The sequence below is a fragment of the Acomys minous genome, assembly GCF_964271855.1.
Source record: "Acomys minous genome assembly, chromosome: 7".
In the NCBI taxonomy this organism is placed as follows: Eukaryota; Metazoa; Chordata; class Mammalia; order Rodentia; family Muridae; genus Acomys; species Acomys minous.
Window position 1 is genome coordinate 79023352 of NC_140488.1, and position 27930 is coordinate 79051281.

General features: G+C 37.9%; 1 protein-coding gene across 3 annotated transcripts in view; it reads right to left on the reverse strand.

The window, feature by feature from the left end:
• The window catches only part of HEPH (hephaestin), a 95503-nt gene that overhangs the window by 12709 nt on the left and 54864 nt on the right, over positions 1-27930 (reverse strand). For all 3 annotated transcript variants that reach the window (XM_084789885.1, XM_084789886.1, XM_084789884.1), the window contains exons 14-18: positions 16667-16880; positions 14096-14235; positions 13118-13249; positions 3467-3573; positions 2318-2543 (exon numbers count right to left, since the gene is read on the reverse strand). In XM_084789885.1, the coding sequence (XP_084646011.1) occupies positions 2318-2543; positions 3467-3573; positions 13118-13249; positions 14096-14235; positions 16667-16880 (819 nt within the window). The remainder of the gene's footprint in view (positions 1-2317; positions 2544-3466; positions 3574-13117; positions 13250-14095; positions 14236-16666; positions 16881-27930) is intronic.

Genomic DNA, 27930 nt, shown 5'->3' on the forward strand with positions numbered 1-27930 from the left:
GCAATAGGCTAGTAATTTGTTATATCTGTCTCTTCACTGTATCTTCCATAATGATGATATCAGAGTTATCTCTCTAAGCAATTATAACATGTTATTCCAAAGCTTAAAAATGGTTTTTAGTGACTCCCTCGTTCCCCAAACAACAACCCCATGGCTCTGTAGGTCAACCAATAAGTTCATTTAAAATATCTCTCCACATCACCTCCCCATACTCACCTCCTACTACAAACAGCACTAATACTAATTAATGCAATGTTTTTCTTTCACCATCATTCACACAGTCTATTTACCTGATTTGTATCCTTAGGTTTCTGAGTTTCCCTCTCCTAAATATTTCTTCCTTATTATTTCTCTTTAAAACTTCACCTCCTTAAAGAAAACTTTTCTGATTTCCTAAGCTCCTCTATGTAACCTCAATTTATTATATCACCTTCCCCCTTTGAACTCCTCCAATACTCCTCAGCATGATTCATTAGAACTCTCCAAAATCTGTCTTCTAGGTTTATTTATCTTTTAAGGTGTGAAAGCTTATGTTGCCAACTTCTCTTAGGTTACTAATAAGCAGCAAAGCTTATACTAAAGTGCTATAGCTTCCTTGCACATTTGCAAAGCCACAAGCAGAGAACTCAGACTACAGTAGATATTGCTTTGATTAACACATTCTCTTCCAAAGTCATATCATATGCTGTCTTTGAAAGACATTGAACTATTCATTGTTACATTAACTCATACTGGTAGGATTTTACCCAAAACAAGTTCCTCCCACATATCACTTTCTCACAGTTGGGAGATCATCTCTACTCTCCCTCCAAGAGAGAAAACAACAGAAGGAACAGCTGCAGTAACTCTCTGTGTCTACCAACATCAAATTGTGAATTCGGTTAAAAAACAAAACCTGAAATTGCTCCATTCAGCCATTTCTAGGTATTTTATCACTTTGAGCATAAAAAAGGTGCAAATTGGTTCACTAATTGGTTCAGGGTAAGATGCTGCCTCTCCTAATGCAGAGAAATTTTGTTGTCCATTGATGTCAATGACAATTTAGAAAATCTATCCATTGCAAGGAAAGTATCAGCAATCATATTTAGTTACAAAACAAAATTCAGCTTTCCAATTAGCATTCTCAGTAATAAGGCTCATATTTTATCGTAACCATTTATTTTTCTCAATTGGTTCAGAAATGTAGAGGAAGAGGTAGAATATTGTTTACTTGTCCCCTTAGACTAGAACATTATTTTTCTTTGTATTTATAGTACTAGAGCTTAGAAAATGTTCAAAACTACCTACTCTCTAGCTAGATAGGTAGAGTCATAGCTGGAGTTTGGAAAAATGAATACCTGAGTAGATGAAAGTGGGCATTAGCCAAATTCTGAATTGGGAGGACCTAACTGTGACCTCATTTCCTCTTTGTTCTAGCCCACTTATTTCCTTGATTTGACAGAACCAAAAAAAGTTCACTTTGTAAAGTTGTGAATCATCTGTTCTAACGTGAATCACTCATCTTTCCATCAAGGAGAAATAGATAAAACCTGTAGGACAATGGGATACTACTTTTGAGTTCCATTAGAGTCATTATCAAAGATGCACTCACGCTCAGATCAAAGAAATCTTGGGCAAGAAGTGCTGGGAGAGATCACTTCATATATTCCACTGCACTTAAGCTCTCCCTCTTCTTTCAAACTTTCTTTTTCTGTGGAAAGCTACCAGATATCTAGAGGCAAGGAAGGCTTTGATGATACACTTCTCCCACCCCAAATCCATTCAAGAATCAAAAAGTTTTTTATTGCATGTAATATAAGCACAGTGCACTACCTTTCTCTGGCTGTCTTCCTCAACTCCACCACGTAAATTTAAATTTTGCTCTAAAAGTAGGGAAAATGGTAATTTGTCCTTCATTTATCTATATTGATAAAACAGATCCAGAGTTTAACCTGGTAGTTAAATAACTTGCATTTGAGCAGAAAACAAATCCAAAATTTTGAAACAGAGGGGTACTTATCAGGTGGCTAAGTATGTTTATGGAAGGCACAAATGTCCATCTTCCCTTATCTAGTAATATGAAAATGTGCCTGTGTCATGATGATAACTTTAAAGAGTAGCTTCCTTCTTTCTTGGCACCTCATGTATCTGCTTTGCAAGTATGTGTGTAGAATAATAAAATTTTCTAAAACACTTTTCTAAGTCATTTCCATTCAACAGTCCAAGTTTCTCATCTATTCCAGAATTATGCACCCATAGGTAAAGATGGACCTAACATATCATCTCCTGAAACCAGTGTGGACTCCTTTGAAACAGGAGTAGCTTATTTTCTACAGACCATGCATTTTATTGCTTTCCAAGAAAGTTGCATCTTGTAGGTTAAAATGGCTTGTTTCTTTCGTCCCATATATTGCAATATTCTCCTTCAGATACCAAGACTGATTCTCATCAAAGATCAAAAACAACAAAGCAAATTCCCGGTCCATATCATTCCTGCTTCCACTGGGTTCCAATATGCCCTTTCGACAGATGACTAAGGGTCCCACCAGGCCACTATACATGTCCTGAAGAAGAGAGAATGGCAGAAGGAAGGAAGACATGAGATTATTCCTGCATGGCAGTACTCTATAGGGTCACAAATAAGCAGATTCTATGCCCCTTAGTACTTCATCATAAGTGTCTTATATACCTAAGTATCTTATTCTGACATCTGAATTCAGTCTAACAATCATTTGAGATGTGATGTATAGCTTATGCTTTAAATCAATTGAATTTATTCATTAATATTTAAATAGACCAACCTGATGCCTTTTTAGGTAGTTTCCTATGCCTTCAATTCCATCCTTCCAACACACTCCTTATCTACGGCATACTCTTATTTAGATTTCACAGTTCAGATTAGTCATAGCTTCCATTCTGATACCTTTTCTACTTCCTTTTTGCTCACTTGGACCACACACTTTAAAAGTAGGGAAGATACCTTACATCTACATCATACACACACTGAGAAAATGCTCATAATAGAGTAAATAAAACATATCGCTGATGACATGATTAATTGGCTACATAGACAAAACTCATCTTCCAGATTAAGAAACAGAGGCAGCACAACTTTATTATAGTTATTCCAAAGATTCTCTAGAGCCAAATTTATAACGAGACCTCCAGTTTCCTGATAAAGATGCCCATCTTAAAAAATATGAGAACATACTGCTTTACAGGATCCAAAATGATGAGACAGGAAAGAAAACTGTCACAACAAGTATCTGGTGTGACATGCTACCTTCATCCTTCTACGCGACTACTAAAATAAAGCAAACATTTGAGTACACTTCCTCAAAACCTGAGTATTACAGAGCTATCTTTGTTTGTTTGTTTGCCTGCTTGCTTGCTTGCTTGGTTTTGACTATATCTTTTGTAGTTGTTGTTTTGTGATGAAATTTGCCCAATACTGAGATTCTTCTTTCACTATTCAATTTTTCTTTACCTTGATGGGATCCACTGCAGAATAATAAATCCAGGAAACACAAGCAGAGTCACTGGGTCCAGGACCAGATCTTTCTGGGATGTTCCATTGGTATGTAAGTACTTCACCTAAGAAGGGTAGTAAGGAATGTCTAATTGGACCAAGTTAGACATTTCTCTCAATTTCTAAATATCCCTTTTAGGCTACAGTAGGTGAGTCTCAGAACCTTTAAGATCCTTTTTCATCTTTCTCACACCAGGCTCCATTTTATTTCTACTACATTTTTTTTCTCCCTTCTTGGAAAAACAAACTCAATATTTTACTTCTAGCCTCTCCATGCACAAATGCTCAGGCCTAATCCTATGGTAATGTAGTCCTGCTGCTGTTTTTAGTAGATATAATGTTCTAACATTTGTGTTTTGTGCTTGTCTTGATTTCCTGCTGCTGCCTCCTAATGAAAATTTTTTCCATAACTTTTGTACCCATCTCTCTCCTTCCTTTCAATACTCTATGGAAGATTTCAGTCACATATTATGATCTATGTCTTGAAAAATCTTAAGTACTACAAGTCAAACCTTCCTTGTTACTAAGCTCTTGCCTTAAATTTTTCATTAAAAATTAAGTATTATTTTAATAGTGCCCTAATAGCAAATAGAAATGGAAATTTTTCTATTGAGGGGTTACACTTCAGTGTTAGAGTATGTTAGTGTGTATGATGCCCTAGTTTCAATCTTCCAGACCAAATACAACCTAAAATTGCTGGCAATTTAATTCTCTCCTTTAAAAAAGTAATACTTAAAAAATGGGCCTCTAATGTTTAGAAATAACATAACCATTCTCCTAGTTACCATGATTCAAAAGTTAGCTTTCATTGTCACTTTAACATTCATCTATTTAACATGCAATGAAGTAAAAAGTCTTATTGAGTCTATATATTTTTAAATATTTTAAAAATTCATTTTAAATTTATATGTATCTCCTCATGAGTTCTGGTGGCCATGTAGACAAGAAGGCACCATGACACCTCTTGGAGCTGGAGTCACAGATAGTTGAAAGCTGCCTGATATGGGTTTTGTGAACCAAATTCACATCCTCTGGAAGAGCAGCATTTGCTCTTAACCATTGATTCATATCTCTCATCCTTCTACAATATATTTTATAGTCTCCTCTTGTCCTTTCAAGTTCAGCTACCTCTACTATAGTTTAGACTGTTGTTTATTCTATCAACCTATTAATAATCACTCCGTCTCTGTTGTGAACTTAATTGAAACATGCTTTCCTGAAGGAAGGCAGAAGGGCTTTTAAAACTCAGGGAGTAAACAAAACTTGCAAGGCTCAGAAACTGAACAAACTTCACAAGACTTGGGAAACGCTGCTGTCAGAGGTTATACAAACAGAAACAACTGCTAAGAAAGAGGAGAATAGTGCAGGAAGCTCTAGGAATGCAAATTTGGTGAGTCATCACCTATGCTAGGGTGAGATTTTTAATGGTTCTACTGCATTATAAATTATCCATGTTCCTGTAAGTAGCCCCTGAACCTTTACTGCTGCTGTAAGTACTCCAATAAACCCATTAGTTCACAAAGGAAGAGTTTGGGTGGAGTGGTTAGTTTGACCAATTGCCACTGCTTGGTCTGTGATGAATAGACCTCTGTTCATATCTCTCCAGTGAAAGTGAGTTGACTCTAACCTTGCCTTTTCCAACCACTTTCCAGTTATTCCCAATTTGATCTTCTATAGCTACTTTATTGAGGTATGGTTTACATAACATACAACTTACTCATATCTAACTACTGCAAATGGTCATTGTATATTTATATACAAAGATCGCCCATAAACACTCAAGTCTTTGGCAACAAAAACACTAAAAATGCACCTCAAAATAACATACTTTCACATAGTTTTGTAACTACTACCATGATCTACTTTGGAATAACTTATTACAACCAAGAAATCCTATACTCTTGTTACACTCTAATTTACTCACCACCCCAATACAAACTTTTCTATCTCATTCTAAGCATTTCATACAAATTGAATCATATGTCTTATTGTCTTTCTCTTACTACATTATGTCATTTTTATAACATTTTCATAGTATATCTATGCTGCTGCATACACAGTTGCTTTTCATTGCCAAAGTATACGACATTTTATAGATATGTTACATTTTATTCATCAGTTCATCAGTTAGTAGATACTTGGACATTTATTCTTTGAGAGAAATATGAATAACATTGACACTAAGACTGCAGTTGTAGCTCAATGGTAAAGTACTCTTCTAACATGCATAAGCCCCCTGGTTTATCCTACAGAACCATAAAAATGCTGCTAACAATTATCATACAGGTTTTTGTATGAAGTTGTGTTTTCATTTATCCTGGGTGTATACTTTAGAATGGAAGTATTGAATTATACAGTAATGCCAATTTTTAACAGTTGGAGGAATTGGCAAACTGATTTCTAAAGCAATGGAATCATCAAACATCACTATGTAGATTCTACTTTCTCAATATTCTCATAAAAACTAATTATCTTTTTTTCTTAATTTTGTTTTAGTGAAGGAAATATGCTATTTTATTGAAATTCTGATTTGTTGTTCTCTGATGTCTAATAATGTTGAGAATTTGCTGTGGCATTTACTAGTTGTTTGGGGAGAAGTATGTATTTAAATTGTGTGCTTATTCTTAATTCTATTTGGTTTTTGATAAAACAATAAAGAACAATTTAAGAAAAGAAAACAAATCACCCAATTAAAATTAGCAAAAATCTGAACAGTCAATTCACTAAAGATAATATAAGAATATAAATAAGAACTAATTTTTATCATCATCAGCTCTCAGGAAAATGACACCAAAATCACAAAGCATAATGATTTTTTGTAGCTTATTGGTAGAATTTCCCTACCATGCACATGGCCATGGGTTTGACTCTACCATCACTAAGTAATCATAATATTATAACACCAGTCATCTATGATTTAATAAATTCAAGTAATTCTCATGTTCAATAAAGCTGAAAATTACTAAACTATATATGATCTTGGAATCCGCCTCCTCTGTTATTTGACCAATGGATGTTAAACAGAGCTCATAAAAGTTATAGACAGTTTTGGAAACTGTTTTGGCAACAAACTGTCATGTTCTCATTTTGGAAGCTGCTAACTTGCACTTCCTGTCTACTCAGATCATTAATTTTATACCTTCTCAAGTCTCTGATGGGGTTGAAGACAAGAAAGTTTAGTTTTACATTTAAACTTAGTTGTTTAGGAGTCAAGATGTTTTTAGGTATGGATAGATGCTTTGAGTTGATAATGGCATGATAGACATTGATTTACATTCAGAATTTTAGACATGCTAAGATAGGAAAGATGTTTTCTTCAAGGTTGCCAAATACAAATAGCCAACACACTATGAATATAACATTTATATAATTCCTGATTATTTTGTGGTTCTTCTTGCTGTAGGTAGTTTACTGTATATGTGTGTGTGTGTGTGTGTGTGTGTGTGTGTGTGTGTGATAATATAACAGTGTATGTAAAAATAATAAGAAAAAATAAAGTTGTTTAACTCTTTGTATTGAAGCTTTTAAAAATGCATTCATAGTCTTAGCTACGTCCCAAATGCTGTTTAATGTTTTAGCTCCATACCCTTGGTGAACAACTCCAACTTTTATCACATTCTTCAAGTCTCACCTGTTTTATACCTCACTCCCAAAGGCTCAAATGCTCATTTTGACTCAGATTTTAAATTAATAATAATAATAATAATAATAATAATAAAAAATAATAATAATAATTCCATTGCCAAATACTTGCATAGCATTTATAACACACTGAGTTACTGAATCTTCAAAAAGAAACCATTGTAGCTATGAAGTGAAGGTTGGTCGCAGACAGATGATAAAATAGCTTTCCAAATATCACACCTCAGATTGAAATTTGAACTTGAGATTTCTGCTCTTCCAGTCTAGATTAGTAACTTTTCTTGTCCCTATGACAAAATATCTAATATAAACAACTCAAAGAAATATAGGTTTATCTTGAGTCCTGGTTTCAGTATATCATGATGGGCAGGGAATAATAGAGCGAACCATTCCCAAAATTGTAGTCAAGAAGTAGAATGAGGTAATACCTATATATTTGGCTCTTTAACTCAGAACTACAGTGTATGGGATGTTGCTGTCTACATACAGAATAGATCTTCCTGCCTTAATTTTCTCTGGTAATGCAATCACAGATACACCCAAAGTAGTAATTCACAAATCTCTACCAGCTCTTCAGTTCAATTAAAGTGAGAACCAAAATTAACCTTAACATAACCACTCTGAGGGCTCTCATCTCTTATACTGCCAACATCAAATCCAGAAACATATTTATATTCACATATACCTGTCCCTCAAGTCTCAGATAAAGAAGTTTACTTTTTCTGATTTAAGATTACTTCTTTCATGAGAGTTCTGAATACCATTTCTTCCTGTGTATTACCAGATTTAGATTCATCTTCCCACCTGGATATTTGCCTTCTCTGCTCATCCCTCTTCCTATATATACCATGATCAATTCTTTCCTTGCCTCTTTCATTTCCACAAAAGTGATGCTTCTATCAATATAATCCAACTTCCTTTACAATTATTTTACAGTTCTGCTAACATTTACTATCTCAATTTCCTCAGTTCTTTTTCACTATTTAATCCTCTATCTGTTGTTGGTTCAAATGTGTCCCTTCCAAAATATTATATTTTGAAGTCTTAACCCCTATTAGCTCAGAATATGACCTCATTTAGAAACATGGTCAAATTATAAATAAGGAAATTGGTTTTAAGTGAGGTTAGTAGGGCAGGCCTCTAGTATTACCCACTATCTTTATAAAGAGTACAACTTTAGGTGTAGAGACATATATAAAAAGAAAATGACATGAAGGTAGAGTGCCCTGGTTGTTTGTTTTTGCCAATTTGATTTCAGCTAGAGTTATCTAGGAAGAGAAAAAAAAACAGTTGACAAACTACTTCCACCAGATACAGGCAAGTCTTTCTTAATTAATGATTAATGATGGAGAGCCCAGACAATTGTGGGTTGTGCCATTCGTGTGCAGGTGGTCCTGGTTTCTATAAGAAAACGGGCTGAGCAAGCCATGATGAGGAAGTCAATAAGCAGTGTCTCTCCGTGGTTTCTAATTTAGTCCTGGCCCCTAAGAAGCTGAACTGTGATGTGGAGCTGCTAGCTGAAATAAACCTTTGCCTCACCAAATTGGTTTGGCCATGGTCTTCATTGAAGCAGTAGAAACCTAAAACAGAAACTGGTATCAGGTTCATGAGGTTTGGCTGGGACAGACCAGACCATGTCATTTTAAAGAGAATTGTGGAAGGACTTTAGAACTTTGATCTAGGAAAGCCATTGATGATTAATGGGCTTTTGAGAGCTTGAAAGCTAGAACTGCTGAAAGAGATGCAGTTAATGGAAGACTGGCTTGTGCAGTTTCAAAAGGAAACAAAGACTCTACCAGGGCTATTTATGGGATATTTTGTATTAAGAATCCTTGATTCTGGTCAGATGGAGCTGAAGACTCAGCTATGATTAACTGAAGTCAAACTTTTGCTTTACTGAGACAATTGATGTTAGTTCCCTGAGGCTGAGAAATAAGCTGTGGTTGAGAAGAGACCAGCATCATTTAGGAGAAATCTCTGGGAGTATTTCCTCATGATCAAAACACAGAAACAGTGGTCTAGAGTGGTCAAGGTTATATCATGCTGAAAGCAGAAATTGGTAATGTGCAAAAGTCAGGTTGCACTGGCTTTGAAAGCCTGAAATGGTAATGGAGAGCAACTGAGGGTTGGCAATATTTGGCAGGGCTGGAAGTCCCTGAAGGGAAGTCAGGAAAGGCTACAAAATATTCATCCTCAGTTGCAGGAGAGACCTCAGAATGTTTGAGATACTAGTACTATGGGATGGCCATCAATGATAGCAGCAACTGTCAAGTGGACCTGCACTGGGCTTATAAGACAAGCTGATTATGCTGTAAGTGGTAGAGCTCTATAAGTGGAACACCACAGACCTTTTGGAGCCCAAAAGATTCTGATCCTGTCCCAGACATCAAGCACTGAAGTGCTTATTGTGTGCTATTTTGACTTTTGTTTTGGTCTAATTGTGGCTGTGCCCCTGTTCTTCCTTCTTAGAGTAAGAAAACACGTGACTTATATTTTATTTTATAGGATCCTACAATTGACCATTTTTCACCTTTTACCCCTAGGTAAGCAGGTTGGTCCTGGATTGTATAAGAAGTCAACATGAACAAGTTGTGATGAGAAAGCTAGAAAGCAGTGTCCTCCATGGTCTCTGCATCAGCTCCTGCTTCTAGACTCCTGCCTCGATCTTTCTCAGTGAGAGACCTAACCCTCTGAGAGTTCTAAGATGGAATAAACCTTTTTATTCCCAAGTTGATTTTGGTCATGGTCTTTAATACAATAATAGAAAACTAAGACAGAAAACAAGAAAAATATGGCTATCAACAATCTGAAAAAGATTGAGGCCTGAAAAAAAAGGCTTCTCTCACAGACCTTTAAAAAAAAGGTGGTATCATAGTCAAAGGCCTTTACTCTCAGGACTTCTGAGGTAGGGGCAGGAGGAACCTTTGTGATTTAACAGAGCTAGTTCTAGGGCAGCCAAGGCTACACAAGAAACCCATCTCCCCCTGCCCCCACCTCTCTCTCTCTCTCTCTCTCTCTCTCTCTCTCTCTCTCTCTCTCTCTCTCTCTCTCTCTCTCTCTCTCCAGCCCCCGCTACTACTTGTAGAGAATCATTTACGCTCTCAGCTCTTGGTGCTCCAGCACCATGCCTGCTCCTAGTGCTAAAGAAGCAGAAATAGGCAGATCTCTGTAATATTGGAGACAATGTGGTTTACATGCCAAGTTCTGGGCCAGCCAGGGCTATATAATAATACTCTCTGCCAAATAAAACAAACAAAGAAAAATCAAAATTAATACCTTGGAATACATCTAACCAAAGAAGTGAGAAATTTCTATGTTAAAAATGTTATAACAGGCTGGAGAGACAGCTCAGCAGAAAAGAGCACTGTCTGCTCTTCCAGAGGTCCTGAGTTCAATTCCCAGAAACCACATTGTGGCTCAAAAACATCTATAATGGAATGTGATGCCCTCTTCTGGTGTGAAGGTGCACATATACACAGAGCTCTCATACATATAAAATAAACAAAATCTTCTTTAAAAAACTTTATAACACTAAGGAAAGAATTAAAGCAAGACACTATGATATGAAAATGCCTCCCACAACTACGGGCTGGAAAAATTAATATTGTGCAAATGGTTATAGTACTCAAGGTAATCTATAGATACAATGCAATCCCCCCATAGAATTCCAATGCTGTTCTTCAAATAATTAAAAAATTAATCTTAAAATTCATGTGAAATCGCACACAAAAACACCATCAATAAATACCCTGCATAACCAAAGCAATCCTGAACAAAAAGAATAATTCTTGGTTCCATGTTAAGCTTGTTAAACTGCACAGACAGAGTTAGAAAATAGCATGGTGCTGGCACAAAGCAGAAACACTAATCAGCTGAATAGAGAACCCAGATATAAGCTCATATAGCAGTAGTCACCTGACATTAATTTTTAAAAATACATTTTAGAAAAACTTCTTTAAGAATGTTGCTAGTAAAACTGGATAGCCACATGTAGAAGAATTAAATTCTATCTGTAGCATCTTGCTCCCACGACAAGAATCTAAGACCTTAATGAACCTAAGACCTAACTCTGAACTGCTGAATTGTTAGTCCGAATAGTATGGAAAACATCTCAAGGCACAGGCATATGAAAGGATTTTCTAAAATTAGACTACAGTTGCACAGTAAATAATGACAACAATTGGCAAAGAAGACTTCATAAATTTCAAAAGCTATGCACAGAGAAGAAACAGTGAACTGACATGGTATGGAATGGAAACCCTTACACACTTCTGGTGGGAAAGAAAAGTAGTCTAGTCACCACGGAAATTAGAATGAGGCTTTTCAAGACAACCTCTCCTGGGTATTTACTAAAACAATTCCAAGTCAACATATCATAAATAGCCTTGAACATCAATGTTTTATCACAGCATTGTTTTCAGTAAGAAGTTTTGTAACTAACCTATGTTTCCAAAAAATGGATGGATAAAGAAAATGTGGCATATATAAATGAGGAATTCTTTTCAGTTATAAAGAAAGACAAGACAGCTCAGTTTCCATATGGGTCCCCTAGTAAGAGGATCAGGGCCTGTCACTGCCATGGACTCTGTTGCGTGCACTTTGATCACTTCCCCCTGGTGGGGCTGCCTCACCATGCCACAAAGGAAGAGAATGTAGGCAGTCCTGAAGTGACTTGATAGTCTGGGGTCAGTTCTTAAGGGAGCTGGGCTCCCCTCTTTCTGAGGACTAGGGGAGAAGAAGAGGGGAAGTGGAGAGGAGGGTCAAACCTGGAACAGATGAGGGATGGGGCTACAATTGGGATGTCAAGTGAATAATATTTTTTAAGTAAAAAAAGAAGGATAAGGTTGTGCCATTTTCAGGAAAATGCATGAAACTGGAGATAATCATACTAATCAATTAAGCCAGAAATACAAATATCATATTTATCATTTATCATTCTTAGAATTTCATAGAGATACATAAAATCATTTACGTATATATGACCTGAAAATATAAGTAAAACTGTCCTGAAGAACAAATTAGAGGGGAAGATAAGACAGAGGAGAGTAAGAGGATTGGGGGGGATATGCTCAATGTACAGTATATACTTACATGAAATTGTCTTTACTAAATACTCTGTCATATTTAATGTATAAACACAACAAGAATTTTTAAAAATTAATGAAAAATAAATTTAAAAATAAAATCTTATAAAGATAACTAAAGAACACTTTAAGATGAGTGAAAAAAATACTGATGAGATTAAAGATGAATGAAAAAATACTGATGAGATGCTACAAATGACACACTTACAGTCATAGATACAAACAGTAAATAGAAGAAACATATAAAGGTGTGGTTCAGGTACAGTTTGACAATCACCTAACACCCCAGATCAACACTTTACTTCCTATTGTAAAGTAGGTAGTAAAATGGTACAGATTTGATGCAGCTACAGCATTTACAGATGTTGCCTTGGGGAAATTATTAGGGTAGCACACTGAAGAAAGACTCCTCATGGCTTTATGAGGAGAGTAGGCAAGCACAGACACATACATTTTCTGTCTCATCAGGTAATGGTTTGCACTGTCGCAAAAATTCAAAATCCTTGCTGAATGAAGTTTTAGACCTTATACTTAAAGAAATGTAATCCAAATAGACCCCTCTTTTTGTAAAGTAGACTGTCTCTGGTGTTTCTTTATAGTAATCAAAAGTTACATATCAGTACACATAAACAACCTAACTTACACTTTAAGGAACTTAGAAAAGAACAAAGGAAACACAAAGGTTTATCAACTGAAATTCAGGAACTATTGAAAGTACAAATGAAAAACATTCCTATAACTCTAGTTCACTAGTTAACTGCCTCTAACTTTCATCGAACTACACTCCCAGCCCAATAATATAATGTGTTTAAAGTAATAAACCTGAAGACTAAAGTAAAGGGACTGCAAAGCTTTTGTCCCTTCATTAAGTGTTCCAACTCACCAGGCTCAGCAGCCTGTGGCCAACCAGTACTAGATTCTAAAACTCCATGAGCATGTACAGAGTATGGTCGACTGGCATTATTCTTGAACACCACAGTCAGGATATCACCAACCTCTCCTCTGATCAGTGGACCTGATACATATAAAAGAAGTACAAGTTTCATTAGTAGGGGAGGGAAATGAGAGACATTAAAGAATAAGGCATAACTGCAAGATCCACAGAGCTAGGAATTAATCTTCCCAAGACTAAAAGACATGGCTAGTACCGTTTTCAGATTCAGAAGTCATGAAATTGCTATTGCTACTGACAGCATGAGGGTACTTCAAGAGCAGAAATATGCTTCCTATTATCCCCACTTTTCCCATCCTACTTTTCTCTACAAAATAACTGAAGGCACTAGAGATTCTGAATTTCGCAGAATCATTGCTAGTAAGGACTGAAACCTTGCCATACATAGCACATTGAATAGCTGTAATCTCTTCATAGGTCAGTGGGTCCTGTCTTGTCTAGGATGAGAATAAAAAGAAACCCATTGTACAAAAGCAGCATATAGTCTTGATTAAGGTATACTTAGATGAAATTATCTTTAAAAATACTCTGTCATACTTAATGTATAAACACAACAGTTCTAAAGTGACTTGAGGTATGGAGTTAATAGTAGTTCTGTGTATAATTTTTGCTTTTGCTTGTTGGAGTTCCTAAATTTTCCTGCACCTGGGGTCTTTTAAAATCTACTACCTTCAGAGGATCCATGTCTCAAAGATACAGGAAGTTGAAACATTTTGTTCCACATTACAGCGGAATTCATATTCCCCCTTTCCCTTCAGTGTTTATATTCATAGTCACTTTATAAAATGGGACCATACTTTTAATTTGTCACATGGCAAAGCTGAGAATGAGGAATAAGAAAGCCTCTCTGATATGTCCCAGAATTAATCCAGTCTTCTAGATGCTAGGATGTAAGTAGAATTCCCTTACCCAGGATTCCCAAGTGTTCCTCTGGTCCAGACCTCGCCCGAGGAATCCTGAAAGTACCATCAGTGTATTCCCTGAATACAGCTTTCTTATATCTGGAACCCAGGAGCCCATCCTTGTTGCTCAGGAAAACATGACCATAACTAGAGGAATCCAAAGAGTGTTATTAGCACTTGACTTTCAACTTTTATTTTCTGATGTCGGAAAATTAAGTTAGAACTATTCTCATATCCAATATGAAAGAAAATGTAGATCTATTCATTATAATGTCGGATTACATTGCCTCAATTTAAAATAGTAGGTTTCTGAACCTTTGTTTATTATTTCCTTCATCCAGAAAGATATTTGCAGTATGATGATCTTTCAAATATAACTTACCTAAGAACCATGAACCTGTAGCTTTGCTTCCAATCTTATTAGAGTCTTAGATTTTAAATTATTATAACAAAGACAAGGCACAAAGTTTCAGTTGAACATCAATAGCTGCTGTTAAAGATCAAAAATGGGAAGAAATAGGATCTTACAGATGTCTCATTATAGGATATTAACAGCTGACAGTGTTTATCACTCATTTTTAACAATGCACACTCCAAGTAGGTTGGATGCAGAGGTGCAATCACTAGGCCAGAGTTGACAGGATTGTATACAGAGACACTGTCACCCAGAAGGGGAGACAGGACTTAGAATTAAGCCTTCTGTCCCTACCCTTCCTTTTTCTCTAGTAATGCTTTTCAGCTATGCATAATAGATGAAATCAAAATTGACAGAAATAAATTTACATTTCCTAACTCCCACAGAAAGTTCTCATGAAGACTTCAACCTAAACAACAAACTTATAAAGGTCAAGAATTGACAAAAGACAGTGAAAACACCAGAAGCTAAAGAAAATCATTTTAAAGATACTTTGTACCTCAGTGTGTATTTTCTCCTCCCTCTTTTTAGTAATAGAATCACCTAGGTCTTATGGGGACACATAGCTGCTCACACAGATGTTACATTGCCTGTGTTTGCCTATAGTTACAGAAAGTCACTTGAATAAGCTTAGGAGAGAGGGCATTAGGAAAAAAACAATATATACAACTTCTAAGAATATCCTTACAGGCATGTTGCTTACCCTGCTTTGAAAGCTGGGGATATCCACAACTAAAATAAGCATCTTGATCCCAAAGATGCAAGTAGGAGTTGAGGGCAGCATAGTTCACCTGCCAGGCCTGGGGTGCTCATATGTAAATAACAGATAAAATTGTATTTTATTTAAAGTACCCGGCTTTGGACTTTTTCTGTTTCACAGCTTAGTCTTTACCATAATAATTGACCTTAAGGCATTTCATAGCTTGAATAAATCGCTATGAACTTTAAATCCTAGTGCAGGTGTTTTGGCTAATTGGAAGGGAAGCAAGGCTAAGAGGAAAAGAATGTAGCAATGTCTTTTTCTTCAGCTCAATGGCTAATGAATATAGAAGAAACAAAGAACTGGAATTCAGGATCCCTCCATTCTAGTCTCAGTTCTTTTGTCATCATATTGGATGAGTTTTAAAAATGTAATTCTTTTAGGAGAGCAAAAGTGGAGGCTGAGAGAGAGCACAGAAATCTGGGGTGGAAGAGACATCTCTAGGGTGGAGGAGGCTCCCTGGAATCTATAGGAGTGACTCGGAGACATTTAGCAGCAAGGGATATGGAGTCTGAAGTGGCCACCTTCTGCAGCAAGGTGAGACTTCCAGTGGAGGGAAGGAGACACCAACCCGTCCAGAAAACCTTCCACCCAAAATTTGTCCTGCCTACAAGAAGTGTAGGGTTAAAGATAGAGCAGAGTTTAAGGGAATGGCCAACTGATGATTGGCCCAACTTGAGACCCACCCCACGGAAGAGAACCCTAACACTATTAATGATAGCCTGATATGCTTGCAAACAGGAGCCTAGCATAATTGTCTTCTGAGAAGCTTTATCCAGCAGCTGATGGAAACAGATGCAGAGACCCACAAACAAAGACTAGATGAAGTTCAGGGAGTTTTGTGGAAAATTAGAGGGAAGGATTGAGAGAACTGGAGGGGTCACTGACACCACAAGAAGACCTACAGAGTAAACTAACCTGGGCCCATGGGGGCTCACAAAGACTGAGCCACCAACCAAAGAGCATGCATGGACTGAACCTGGGCCTCCTACCCATATGTAGTAGATGTATAGCTTTTTTTTTTCATGTAGGTTCACTAACAATCGGAGAGGAAGCTATCTCTGTCTTTGTTGCCTGCCTTTGGATCCCTTTCCTCTAGCTGAGATGCTTTGTTTGGCCTAAGTGAGAGAGGATGCGCCTAGTCTGCTGCAGCTTGATATGCCATGCAGCTTGGTACCCATGGAAGACCTCCCCTTCATTGAAGAGTAGAGGAGGTGGGATGAGGGAGGGGATGTGAGGGTGGGACTGGAAGGACACAAGGGAGGGGGATGTGATCAGTCTGTAAAGTAAACAAATAAATTACTAAAATAAATAAGTAAAAATGCCTCCTAGTTTTAGTTTCAGTAACTTCACCTGTGAAATGATTTTCTAAAGCTGTGATCACTTCTTCTCTGAAGCCTTACCTGTCCTTCTCAGAAGTGTTGTGCCATTCCAGTTCCCAGCTTCTATCAGGGCAATAATCCCACTCTACCTCTTCTGCCATGATGTAGTAGACTCTTGATGCTTGATAGTGTTGGCGTGGGCTGTCTTTACGACCAGAACACTGGGAGACATTATAAATTGCCCTCATTCCTGCTTCTCGGTGGCTGCCTTCTTGGCAATAGATTTCAAATGCCCCTAAAAGATGATCAGAGAGAAAAGTCTGAGTGTGAATACTCATCAGAAACATATGGGCATTTCTTCCCCTTTCCTAGGGATACTACAAAGGAACAGTAGTCTATGAAAATACTCTTATATACATTAAAGTGCATTATAAGTTTATTGAGAATAATGATCACAACAGAGGTATAATTCCAATGTTACTGGGTTAAAAATTAAAGTTTTATGGGAGAATGAGGGCCTCATCCAGGCTTGCCAAATACTTAGAAATCCCTGTTCTGAGATGATGAGTATCCCTAGTCGTTACTTATTAGCTATCAAAGATGAGTAGCCCTAAGTCGTTACTTATTAGCTATCAAAGCCAGTAAAGGTTTCTAATTATGTGTTCAGTTCCTGCTTCAGTAAATTGAGAAGGATGTTGCTTACTTCATTTGGATGTTTTACAAATAATTATAATATGGCTGGCAAAGCTGTTTAGCAAGTCAAGGTGTTTGCCCCAGAAGTCTAGAAATCTGAGTTTAATCCTTGAACCCATGGTGGAAGTAGAGAACCACTACTAAAAGTTGTACTCTGATTTCCATATGTGAGTCATGCCACATATGTAAACACAATTGCCCCATATGTATCACATACAAATGCATGACCAACAGTGATTAATCCAGGAAGAAATATAATAATATATATAGCACTATGTCTAATAAATGTTCAATGAGTAAAAGTATAAACAATTCAGCTTAATAATTATTTGATTAAGTTTATTGACTTTTTTCCTATAAAATTCCCCCCAAATCTAATAAAAAACAAAACAAAACAACCATATGGACCTAAATAGATGTTTTTATACTGTCTGATCAAATGGATGCATACATAATAGATCTTTTTTCATTTCTTCCTTTTTCAAGACAAGGTTTCTCTGGGTACCCCTAGCTGTCTTGGAACTAGCTCTGTAGACCAGGCTGATGTTGAAGTCATACCTCTGCCTGCTGCTACCTCCAGAGTGCTGGGATTAAAGGTGTGAGCCACCACATCTACCTTACATGTCAACTCTTTGAAAGCTGCCATCCTAGGTATAGTATGAACTATGAAATGTTCAGATATCTATCCTGGATTTCTGTGACGTGGAACTATAAGGACCTGCCTCCAACCACATGATTCCATGTCACAGACTCTAGCTCAGATTGTGTTCATCAAATGGAGCTAATTATCTTAGATTTATTAGTTCCATTGTTCCCATAGGTTGCTGCCTACTGCCTACCCTACCACTACAAATATTTAATCAATTGCAAAGCCTCTAATGAATTATCCCTAAACTACCAATCCAGCCCCATTTTCTACATTCAAATTATTTTGCCAACTAAATCTGCTTTTGACAGCTTCATTGCAGAACTCATTACTACTTTTCGGTTTTTTTCACTCATGTTTTTACTCCTTTCTGATTCATAAGCCCTTCCAACTCTTAAAATCAATAAGTACTCGCTCATTCTTCAAGACCCAATTCATAGTTTGTTTCTTTTAGGAACCCCTCCCTGATGGTTTTGGCCCTAATCGACACTATACTCTTGGCCATCCCATTATTGTGTCTTCCAAAGCCAGTGTAAAAACAATCAACAACAGCCAAAACAGTACATCTCCACCAGAACCCAGCAATCCTAACACAACTGGCCCTAAGAATAGAGAGGTCTGTTAAAGGAAATAAATGGATGCCTTGAAGAAATCTATGAAAATCCAAAATAAGCAAACAGAGGAAGGAAATTAAGAAAACAATTCAAGACATGAAAAAAGAAATAAAATCTATAAAGAAAGCCCAAACTGAGGGAAATCTGGAAATGAAAAAAAATTGGAATTTGAACAGGAAATGCAGAAGCATGCATCACCAATAGAATACATGAGATTGAAGAGAGTATCTTAGGCATTGAAAATTGGTCAAAGAAAATGTTAAATCTTAAAAAAAAAACCTAGCACAAAACATGCAGGAGAGTTGTGGTACTATGAAATGAACAAATTTAAGAATAATAGGAATACAAGAAAGAGAAAAAAACCCAGCACAAAGGCACAGAATTTTTTTTCAACAAAATCGTAGAATTTCCTAACAAGGGAATCATAAGGATATAATTTAAAATTTTGTATTCTACCATGTTGGAAAATATAAAAGAAAATGGATAATTTTGTCAATACATACAAATTACCAAGGTTAAGTCAAGATCAGATAAGTGATTTAAGCAGACGCATAACCCCTAATGAAACAGAAGCATTAATGAAAAGTGTCCCAACCAATAAAAGACAAGCACAGGTGGTTTTTGTCAAAAATTCTACCAGACTTGATTAGAAGAATTACTTCTAGTACTCAAATTATTTCACAAAATAGAAACAGAAGTAACATTGCCCAGTTTGTTTTAGTAGGCCAGTTACCCTGATAGTCAAATTACATAAAGACCCCACAAAGAGAGTTACAGACCAATTTCCCCTATGAATATAGGTGTAAAAGTTCATAATAAAATATTTGAAAATAAAATCCAAGAACACTTCCAAAAGATCATCTACCATAATCAAGTAGGTTTCATCCCAGAGACAGAGATGGTCCAGCATATGTAAATCAATAAATGCAATCCACCATATAAATGAACTGAAAGACAAAAGCAACCACATGATCACCTCATTATCTGCAGAAAAGTGCTTTGACAAAACTCAACACTCCTTCAGGATAAAAATTCCTGAAAGGTTTGGGATACAATAAGGACATACTTCAACACTATAGAGACAGTTTACCTCAAGCCCATGGCCAACACCTATGTAAATTGAGAGAAATTCAAAGCAATTCCACTAAAATTAGGAACAAGACAAGGCTTTCCATTCTCTTCATATCTATTCAATATATTATTTGAATCTTAGCTAGAGCAATAAGACAACTGAAAGACATCAAGGAGATGCAAATTGGAAATGAAGAAGTCAAAATATCTTTAATGGAGATGATAGGATAGTATATGTAAGTGAGCAAAAAACTACACCAGGAAACTATTACAACTGATAAAAATTTTCAGCTAAAAAAATTTCAGCTAAGTAGCTGAATACAAGATTAATGCACAAAAATCGGTAATCCTCCCATACATAAATTACAAATTGCTTGACAAAGAAATCGGGGAAACAGCACCTTTTACAACATCTTAAAATAATATGAAATATCTTAGGGTAAGTCTAACAAAGAAAGTAAGAGGCTTGTATGATTAAAAAAAACTTTAAGATATTGAAATAAATTAAAAAATCAGAAGATGTAAAGATATTTCATGCTCAAGGATATGTAGGATTAATATAGTAAAAATGGGTATCTTACAAAAAGCAATCTCCAGACTCAATGAAATCCTCATCAACACAATTCTTCCCAGATCTTGAAAGGACAATTTTCAGATTCAAATGGAGGAAGGGGAGAGATAGAAAATAGCTAAAACAATTCTGAATAAAAAAAGAACTCATAGAAGTATCACCATCCCAAATGTGAAACTATACTACAGAGCTTTAGTAATAAAAACAGCATGGTATTAGCACAAAACCAGACATGTTGATCAACAGAATTGAGTTGATGACCCAGACATAAATCCACACACCTAGAGATATTTGAATTTTTATTTTTAAAAAAAAGCCAGAAACACACACTGAAAAAAAAAACACAGTATCTTCAACAAATTGTGCTAGACAAACTGGATGTCTGGATGCAGAAGAATGCAAACAAATCCATACTTATCATCCTGCACAAAACTCAAGTCCAAATGGATCAAAGACTCCAACATAAATCCAAATACACTAAACCTGATAGAAGAGAAAATAGAGAATAGTGTAAGACTCATTGGCACACACACAAAAAAGACTTTCTGAACAGAACACCATTAACACGGGCACTAAATGGGACCTCATAGAATGAAAAGCTTCTGCATGGTACAGAATACGTACCATAATTCAAAGAAAGTGGCAGCCTACAAAATGAGGAAAGATTTTTTTTTACCAACTCTAAGCTTAATAAACAACTAATATCCAATATATATAAAGAACTCAAAAGCCAGGTGTGGTGGCACATGCCTTTAATCCCAGCACTCAGGAGGCAGAGATAAGCAGATTGCTGTGAGTTTGAGGCCAACAGAGTGTACAAGCAAGTCCAGGACAGCCAAGGCTACACAGAGAAACCCTGTCTCTAAAAACAAAAAAGAAAAACAAACAAAAACCCCTGACTACCAAGTTATAAATTATTTCAAAGTTGGAGTACAGATCTCAACAAAGAATACTCAAAAAAGAAAATTCAAATAGGTGAGAAGCATTTAAAGAAAGGTTTAAACATCCTTGGCCATCAGGGGAGTACAAATCAAAACTTCTTTGAGATTTAATCTTACACCCATCAGATTAGCTAAGATCAATAAAGCAAAAGATAGCCAGGGGATCCAAGATGGGGGCATTGATCACACACTGTGTCTGATTGGCAGGACTAAGCCAAGGACCAGGCTGGGAGCTACAGAGCACACGATCTGGAGTGCCCCGGGTGAGAGGAGTCCATACCGTGTGGTACACAGTTGGGTGTGGCCTTGGACCATCCAACTTGTCCATGGAGGAATCCCTGGGTCCCTGTGGGTTTGTGTCTAATCCCCAGAGTCTGGACTCATTCCTGCCTGCAAGCTGCATCTGTGGTCTACATCTCAGACTCTGTGTCTCAGACTGAACTATGGGCTGCAGAGCAATAGCATCTGGGTTATGAGTCCAGAGAGGAACCCAGGGCTTGGAGCATGGTTGAATCTGACTTTAAGTCATCCCTCCAATACATGGAAGGCCCCAGGGCTCAGGTGGGTACAGGCACAGTCTCCAAAGCCCAGCCAAAAGCAGGTTAGCACACTGTGCCAGTACTCTCTCTGGGACTGAACTGTAGGCTTCAGAGCACCATCATCTGGGTGTGCAAGCTCAGGGGAGACTTCAGTGTGTGGAGCATGGGTGGATCTGACCTTGCATCACCCCAGCAGTTCAGAGAAAGCTCCAAGGCCCAGATGAGATGGGAATGGTCTCCAAAGCCCAACCAATCACAGGCCCAATGAAGTTTTCAGTATGAGGAAGTAATTGGGAATTTTATCTCATTAAATTGTTCAAAGGGGTCTCATGGAAACCCCCAAAAAACCCAAGCTGTTCCCAAGACTATAAGTTGCTCTCCACAAACTGACAAGGCTCCATTGATGAAGACAACACCCACACAATTCATTGACCACAGAGAAGTTGGACTGGTGCCTACATAGAACCTTTACCCCTCTATGCTAGTGTCTGGAAGGTACACTGTAGGCTACCAAATGAGAAACATAAACACCAGCCCAGCTACAATCTCTTTCATCTCCAACTGTGTCCTTTTTGCAAGATATCCTAGTGTAATGGTGGCACAAGCTGGTGGAAATAACCAATCATTTTTTATTTGAATTAAAGCCCATTCCATGAGATGAAACCCATACCCAATACTGCTTGGGTGACAAAGAAACTTTAGACTAGATAATCCAGGAACCTAGGGAAAAATCAAATAATAGTGGCCTATCTAAAGAACTAGTAATACAATGACTCCTAATTACATTTTGGTATACTCATAGATCGGTGCCTTGCTCAGTCATTGTCAGAGAAACTTCCTCTTGCAGCAAATGGAAACAAATACAGAGACTTTCCTGTAAAACAGTATGCAAAGACCTAGGAATACTAAGCTCTAAATGGGAAATCTCCACCAAACCCCTCCCCTTAGAGCTCCTCTTTCCTGTGGAGAAGGGAGCTTAGAGTGTAAGAGCCAAAGAGGATAGAAGTCACCAAGGAAACAAGGCCCTCTAAATCAGCATATGAACTCACAAAGACTATAGCAGTTTGCACAGGGCCTGCAAGGGTCTGAGCTTGATGGGGTCCTAGAGCTGGAAGAAATGGACAGCTGCCCCCATCCACATTCATTTACTCAGAAGCTACCTCCAATTGACAACCACTTGTAAATAAAAATACTGTTTTCCCGAAGGGACTCTCACTGAGGAAGCAAATCACTCTTAAGGGTAGGCTGCATGTCCATCAGTAGATGACCAAAAGAAAACAAACTCAACGGCATCTTTGGAGATATTTTTGTCAAGAATTTTTAAAAACTATTCATGTTATTTAATTAATGTATTTATTTGTATGATTTGCATACTTGTTTTAATATTTTATAAATTTATTCATATTACATCTCAATTGCTATCCCATCCCTTGTTTCCTCCCATTCATCCCTCCCTCCCGCTTTCCCCCTACTCCCCTCCCCTATGACTGTTCCTGATGGGGACCTCCCAACCTCCTCCACAGTTGAGTGGAGAGTGGGATATGACTTTCACATGAACTCTGGTACCCCATATTTGACCATGTCCCCTGGAAGGGGAGGCCTGGGGGCACTCAGAGGAAGGATAGCAGGTTACCAAGAAGAGACTTGATACCCTATGAGCATTTACAGGGGGAAGAAGTCCCCCTCAGTTGCACATATGTAACAGTTTCCAGTTTACTGTTTTTATAGGATTCCTGAGTTTGCATATGAGTGGACCTCTGAGTCTCTATCTGTTACTTGTGCCTTCTCTTGGGGACGTTTCCTACTATTTGTTTTGTCTTATTCCAATGTGTTAGTTCTAGTTTGATCTTGTTGAATCTCATTTTATTGTTATCCCTTAGAAGCCTGTTTGTGTTCTAATGAGAGAGAGAAAAGGGGTGAATCTGGATGCGAAAGGAGGTGGGGAGGAACTGAGAGAAATAGAGAGGACACTCTAGTTGGGCTATATTATTTTTAAAGAGAGAAGTATGGGATGATGGGGAAATAGAAGGATCCAGAGCGTCCTAGAAACCTATAAGAAGAAAATCAGGACAGGCAGATCTGGGCCTAGGGGTTCTGCTCAAACTACTGCACAAACCAAGGACAATACATGCAGTAAACATCGAACCCTTACTCAGATCTAGCCAATGGACAGGACATTCTCCACAGTTGAGTGGAGAGTGGGGACTAACTCTGCCACAAACTCTGGTGCCCCATATTTGACCACTTCTCCTAGGTGGGGAGGCCTCATGGCACTCAGAGAAAGGATAAGAAGGCTAACAAGATGAGACTTGATAGTCTATAATCATATAGTTGGGGAGGAAGTCCCCCATGGTCACAGACCTAGGGGAGGGGAATAAGGTGAAAGCAGGAGGGCCGAAGGAATGGGAGGATACAAGGGATGGGATTACAATTGAGATGTAATCTGAATAAATTAACTAAAAACATCTATTTTCAGGCAGTGCCCAGAGGGGCCTGAAAGAATCGCTCATGACCACTAACAGAGCGATGTGGAGGCATGTGCAGAGCCATCTTCAAGCCTTCCTGGAGCATCTGGCAGCCTGGGCAAGTGCATGCAGGCCTCCACCTCCCCAGGAGGCCGCCTGAGGAAGGAACTCTGTGTGAAAGAGTTTGAGGCCCTGCTGAGCTGCTTCACCAAGAAGCACCATGAGAGGCTCCTAGGAAGGGCTGTGGGCACGGGTGCCTTGTACTGATGGCACACATGAAGAGCTTTGGAGACTGAAACAAAGTGTGGGCAGCAAAGATCCTGGTGTTTTAAGGTTCTTCTCAGCTTGAGCCTGGGCGGGGCAGGGTCTTTTTACCAGCAGTTTGTGCATGAGGATCTGGATTTGATTACGGTGTAACATAAAGAGCAATGATGATTAGTTTTTTAAAATCTATTTTCAATAAAAGAGAAAAAAGGAAAATTAGAGTAAAAGCAAGAAGAAAAGACATGAGTAGAAGGACACTGGTAAAATAAGAAATGAAAGAAAACGCAAATAAGGGTAAAAAGACAAGAAAAAGTGCAAGATGGGAGGTAAACAAAACAAAGGGAAAGAAGAAGAAAAAGGGACATCAAAGAGAGAGAAAAAACAGTACAGAGGAAAGAGAGATGAAAGGAAAATAAGAGATTCAGATTCATATACTATATGGACAGAAGACAAGACAAAGGGAAAGTGAAGTAGAAAAATCAAATCTGAACTCGCTCTTGGTTAAATGATAGCAGCTTTTTCAAATGTTACCAAGGGGAAGTGCTTTTGTGTTAATATAATACTGATGCATTATTAGTGACTCGGAGTTTATTATTAATACTTTCAAATGGACTGAATTTTGGTGCTCTGTATAAAGAATTTTTAACGTGTTTAATCCACACACTTTGGAGTTCTGTGTGAGAAACCTTTAGTATATAAGCAAAGCATTTTGGAGCACCCACTGTAAGAGCACAATAGCCTGAATTTATATGAGTGTATGGGGAAGGTCCCCTTTGGGGGATGTGTAACATGCCAGGGAACGTGAATTTTGGATGTCTCAGTTGTCAAAAGGAACAGTAGTCTGTGTATTCCCCCAAATAGTGTCCACCTTGTGCGCTTGCAGCAGGGAATAGGTCCTAAAAGAGAAATTTGGATATCTCAGGTCTGTAGAACCTATATAGGTCACTCTCAGTAGCAGTGCTCCCCTCCAGGACTACATTTTTTAATTCCTTCTCATTTTTTATCAGGTCCTGTTTGATTTTACTTCAACTTCCATCATGAGAAATAGCTTCCTCTTAAGCACACCAATGCTCAGCCTGCCTTTTCCACATAGCCTTCTGTTCCCACTACTGAGAATTTCTTGATTCCTCTATCTCATATCCATGCATAACAGTTAACAAATTTACTCTTAAAAATCAGATCTAAAACAACATCAAAACAAACATGCAAAGTTTCATGGAGCACACCATGCATATACAACTCTGCTGGGGCCTCTTTGTCCCAGGCCCTATCTTCATCAGACAATTTAGCAGCCTGGCCACCTGCTGCTAGAGTATCAAGAAAGCAAGCCTCTGCCAGCTCTTCCCTTGAGGCTGCCTAGCCAGTCTATCCATAGCTAAAAATGTCTGGTTTCACCTTGAAAACATCCTGGCTTTGTACTGCCTTTGCAGACTAAGGATGACCGTGTTTCTTGCTAGTGATACAGATTTGAAAGCTTGAAAGGAAAGTCTCTAAAATAAGAAAAACATCTAAACGGAGGTCCAGCCGCCTGGCAGTCCTCAGTTGATTAAGAAACAAATCAGTAAGTTTTGGATCAATGATTTTTGTGGGTAGGTTAGTGTTCTCCTCCCTCCACTAGGAGTCTTGTCTAGTTAGAGGGTGCCCTCTTCAGTCTCCATAGCCCCTGCTACTGGAGTCTCAACTATAGTCCTCTTCATATTCTCTCAGAGACCTATTCTGACTTACATGTCCTGCTTGTAGCAGACATGCCCTCTCCCACAGTTTTTCTTTTCTCTACAGACCTTCTGCCCATCTACCCCTCCCCACTCTCCCCAGTTCTGATTTCCACCCTTATTTCTCTCTGCCCTCACTCTCTTACATTGTTCCTTCTCTTCAACCACTGCCTACCAGACACGCAGGGATAAAGATAGAACAGATAGAGCAGAGATTGAGGGAACATCAAACCAATGCCTGGCCCAACCCAAGACCCACACATGGAAGAGAGCCAACTACTGAGCCTATCAATACTCTGCTAAGTTTGCAGGCAGAAATCTATCATAGTTGTCCTCTGAGAGATTCCACATAGCAGCAATTTGAAACAGATGCTGAGACTAGACCAAACACTGGGAGAAGCATATAGAGTCTAGTGGGAAAGTGGAGGGAAGGAGAAAATGACCTAGAGGTGACAAGAGCTACACAGTAATACCAATAGAGACAACTAACCAGAGCCCAGAGGTGCCTGTGTGGTCTGAAGCATCAACTGAGCGCTGTGCATGGACTGGACCTACATCCAGATGTAGCCAGATGTAGCCAATGGATAGTTCAGGTTTCATGTGGGTCCACTAGTAAGGGGAGCAGTTCTGTCTCTGACATGGACTCTGTTCTCTGCTTTTTGACCACTTCCTTTTGATGGGACCGCTTGCCAGGCCACAAGGGGAAATGACACCTGATGTGGCTTGATGAGATGGAGTAGGTGGGTAAGGTCTTACCTTTTCTGAGTAATAGGGCAGAAAGGATAGGAGAAGGAGGGTAGTACTGGGAGGAGAGTAAGGAGGAGGCTGTGACCAGGATATAAAGAGAATAAATAAGTTAATTTAAATAAATAATTAATTAATTAAATATTCACACACACACACACACCAAATCAGTAGGGACTCTAAACAGGCTCACAGATTCTGACACATACACAAGGGCCTAACATATGTAAATAAGTAAACAAACAAATAAAATCCTTGACCATGTTCTATGATCAGACAAAAAACCACAGAAACCTTTATGGACTTTCCTACAAATATTAAAGAGATTGCTGGCACCTCATTTCTTTCATTGACTTATGAAAATACAAACGCTGACTATGCCTCTTCAAATGTTTCAAAAGTGAAAAGCAAGCTTTGCCCTCTCCTAGAGCCAAGAGGTTTTCTACTGAAAGAAGTAAACTCACAAACAGGTTTCAATGGGTAAACAAGCTCAAAACTATCATGCTATTGTTATTGATTTCAAGACTACTTTTTATTACCCTTCTACAGCCTAATAATGAAAAGGTTTTGCCTTTCCAATGACGTCTCTCAATAATTAAGCATCCATATCTCATAATATTAAAAGAGAAAAGCAACACATAAAAACTAAAGTAAAATGGATATAAAGATAGAAGGGGTTTTAGTAAAGAAAGTTAAAATGGTTGGATATTTTTACATAAAAAGGAAAGCTAGAACGTTTATGCAAGTTTTGAGGATCTGAGCAAATGATGTAAGATACGTGAAAGATGAGACTTATAAATATCTATCATATTACAACTTCAATGTTAACTCAATGGAGTACTCTTGGGAACAGCTGTAAGTACAGGCCATGAAAGCTTTACAAAAGCAATGCAAAATTTTCCAAGACATGGTCTCAAAATCTTAAATGTTTGGGATATTTAAGCTGTTTTTCTCATGTTTGTGCTGATGCCTTTTCAAGGTTCTTTTCTGCTACAGCTCAATCACATAAGTCTGATCAACTGCAGAAACTTAATGACTGCTTTCCCTGTTATAAGGATCTCAAAAGAGATTAAAACAATTATCCT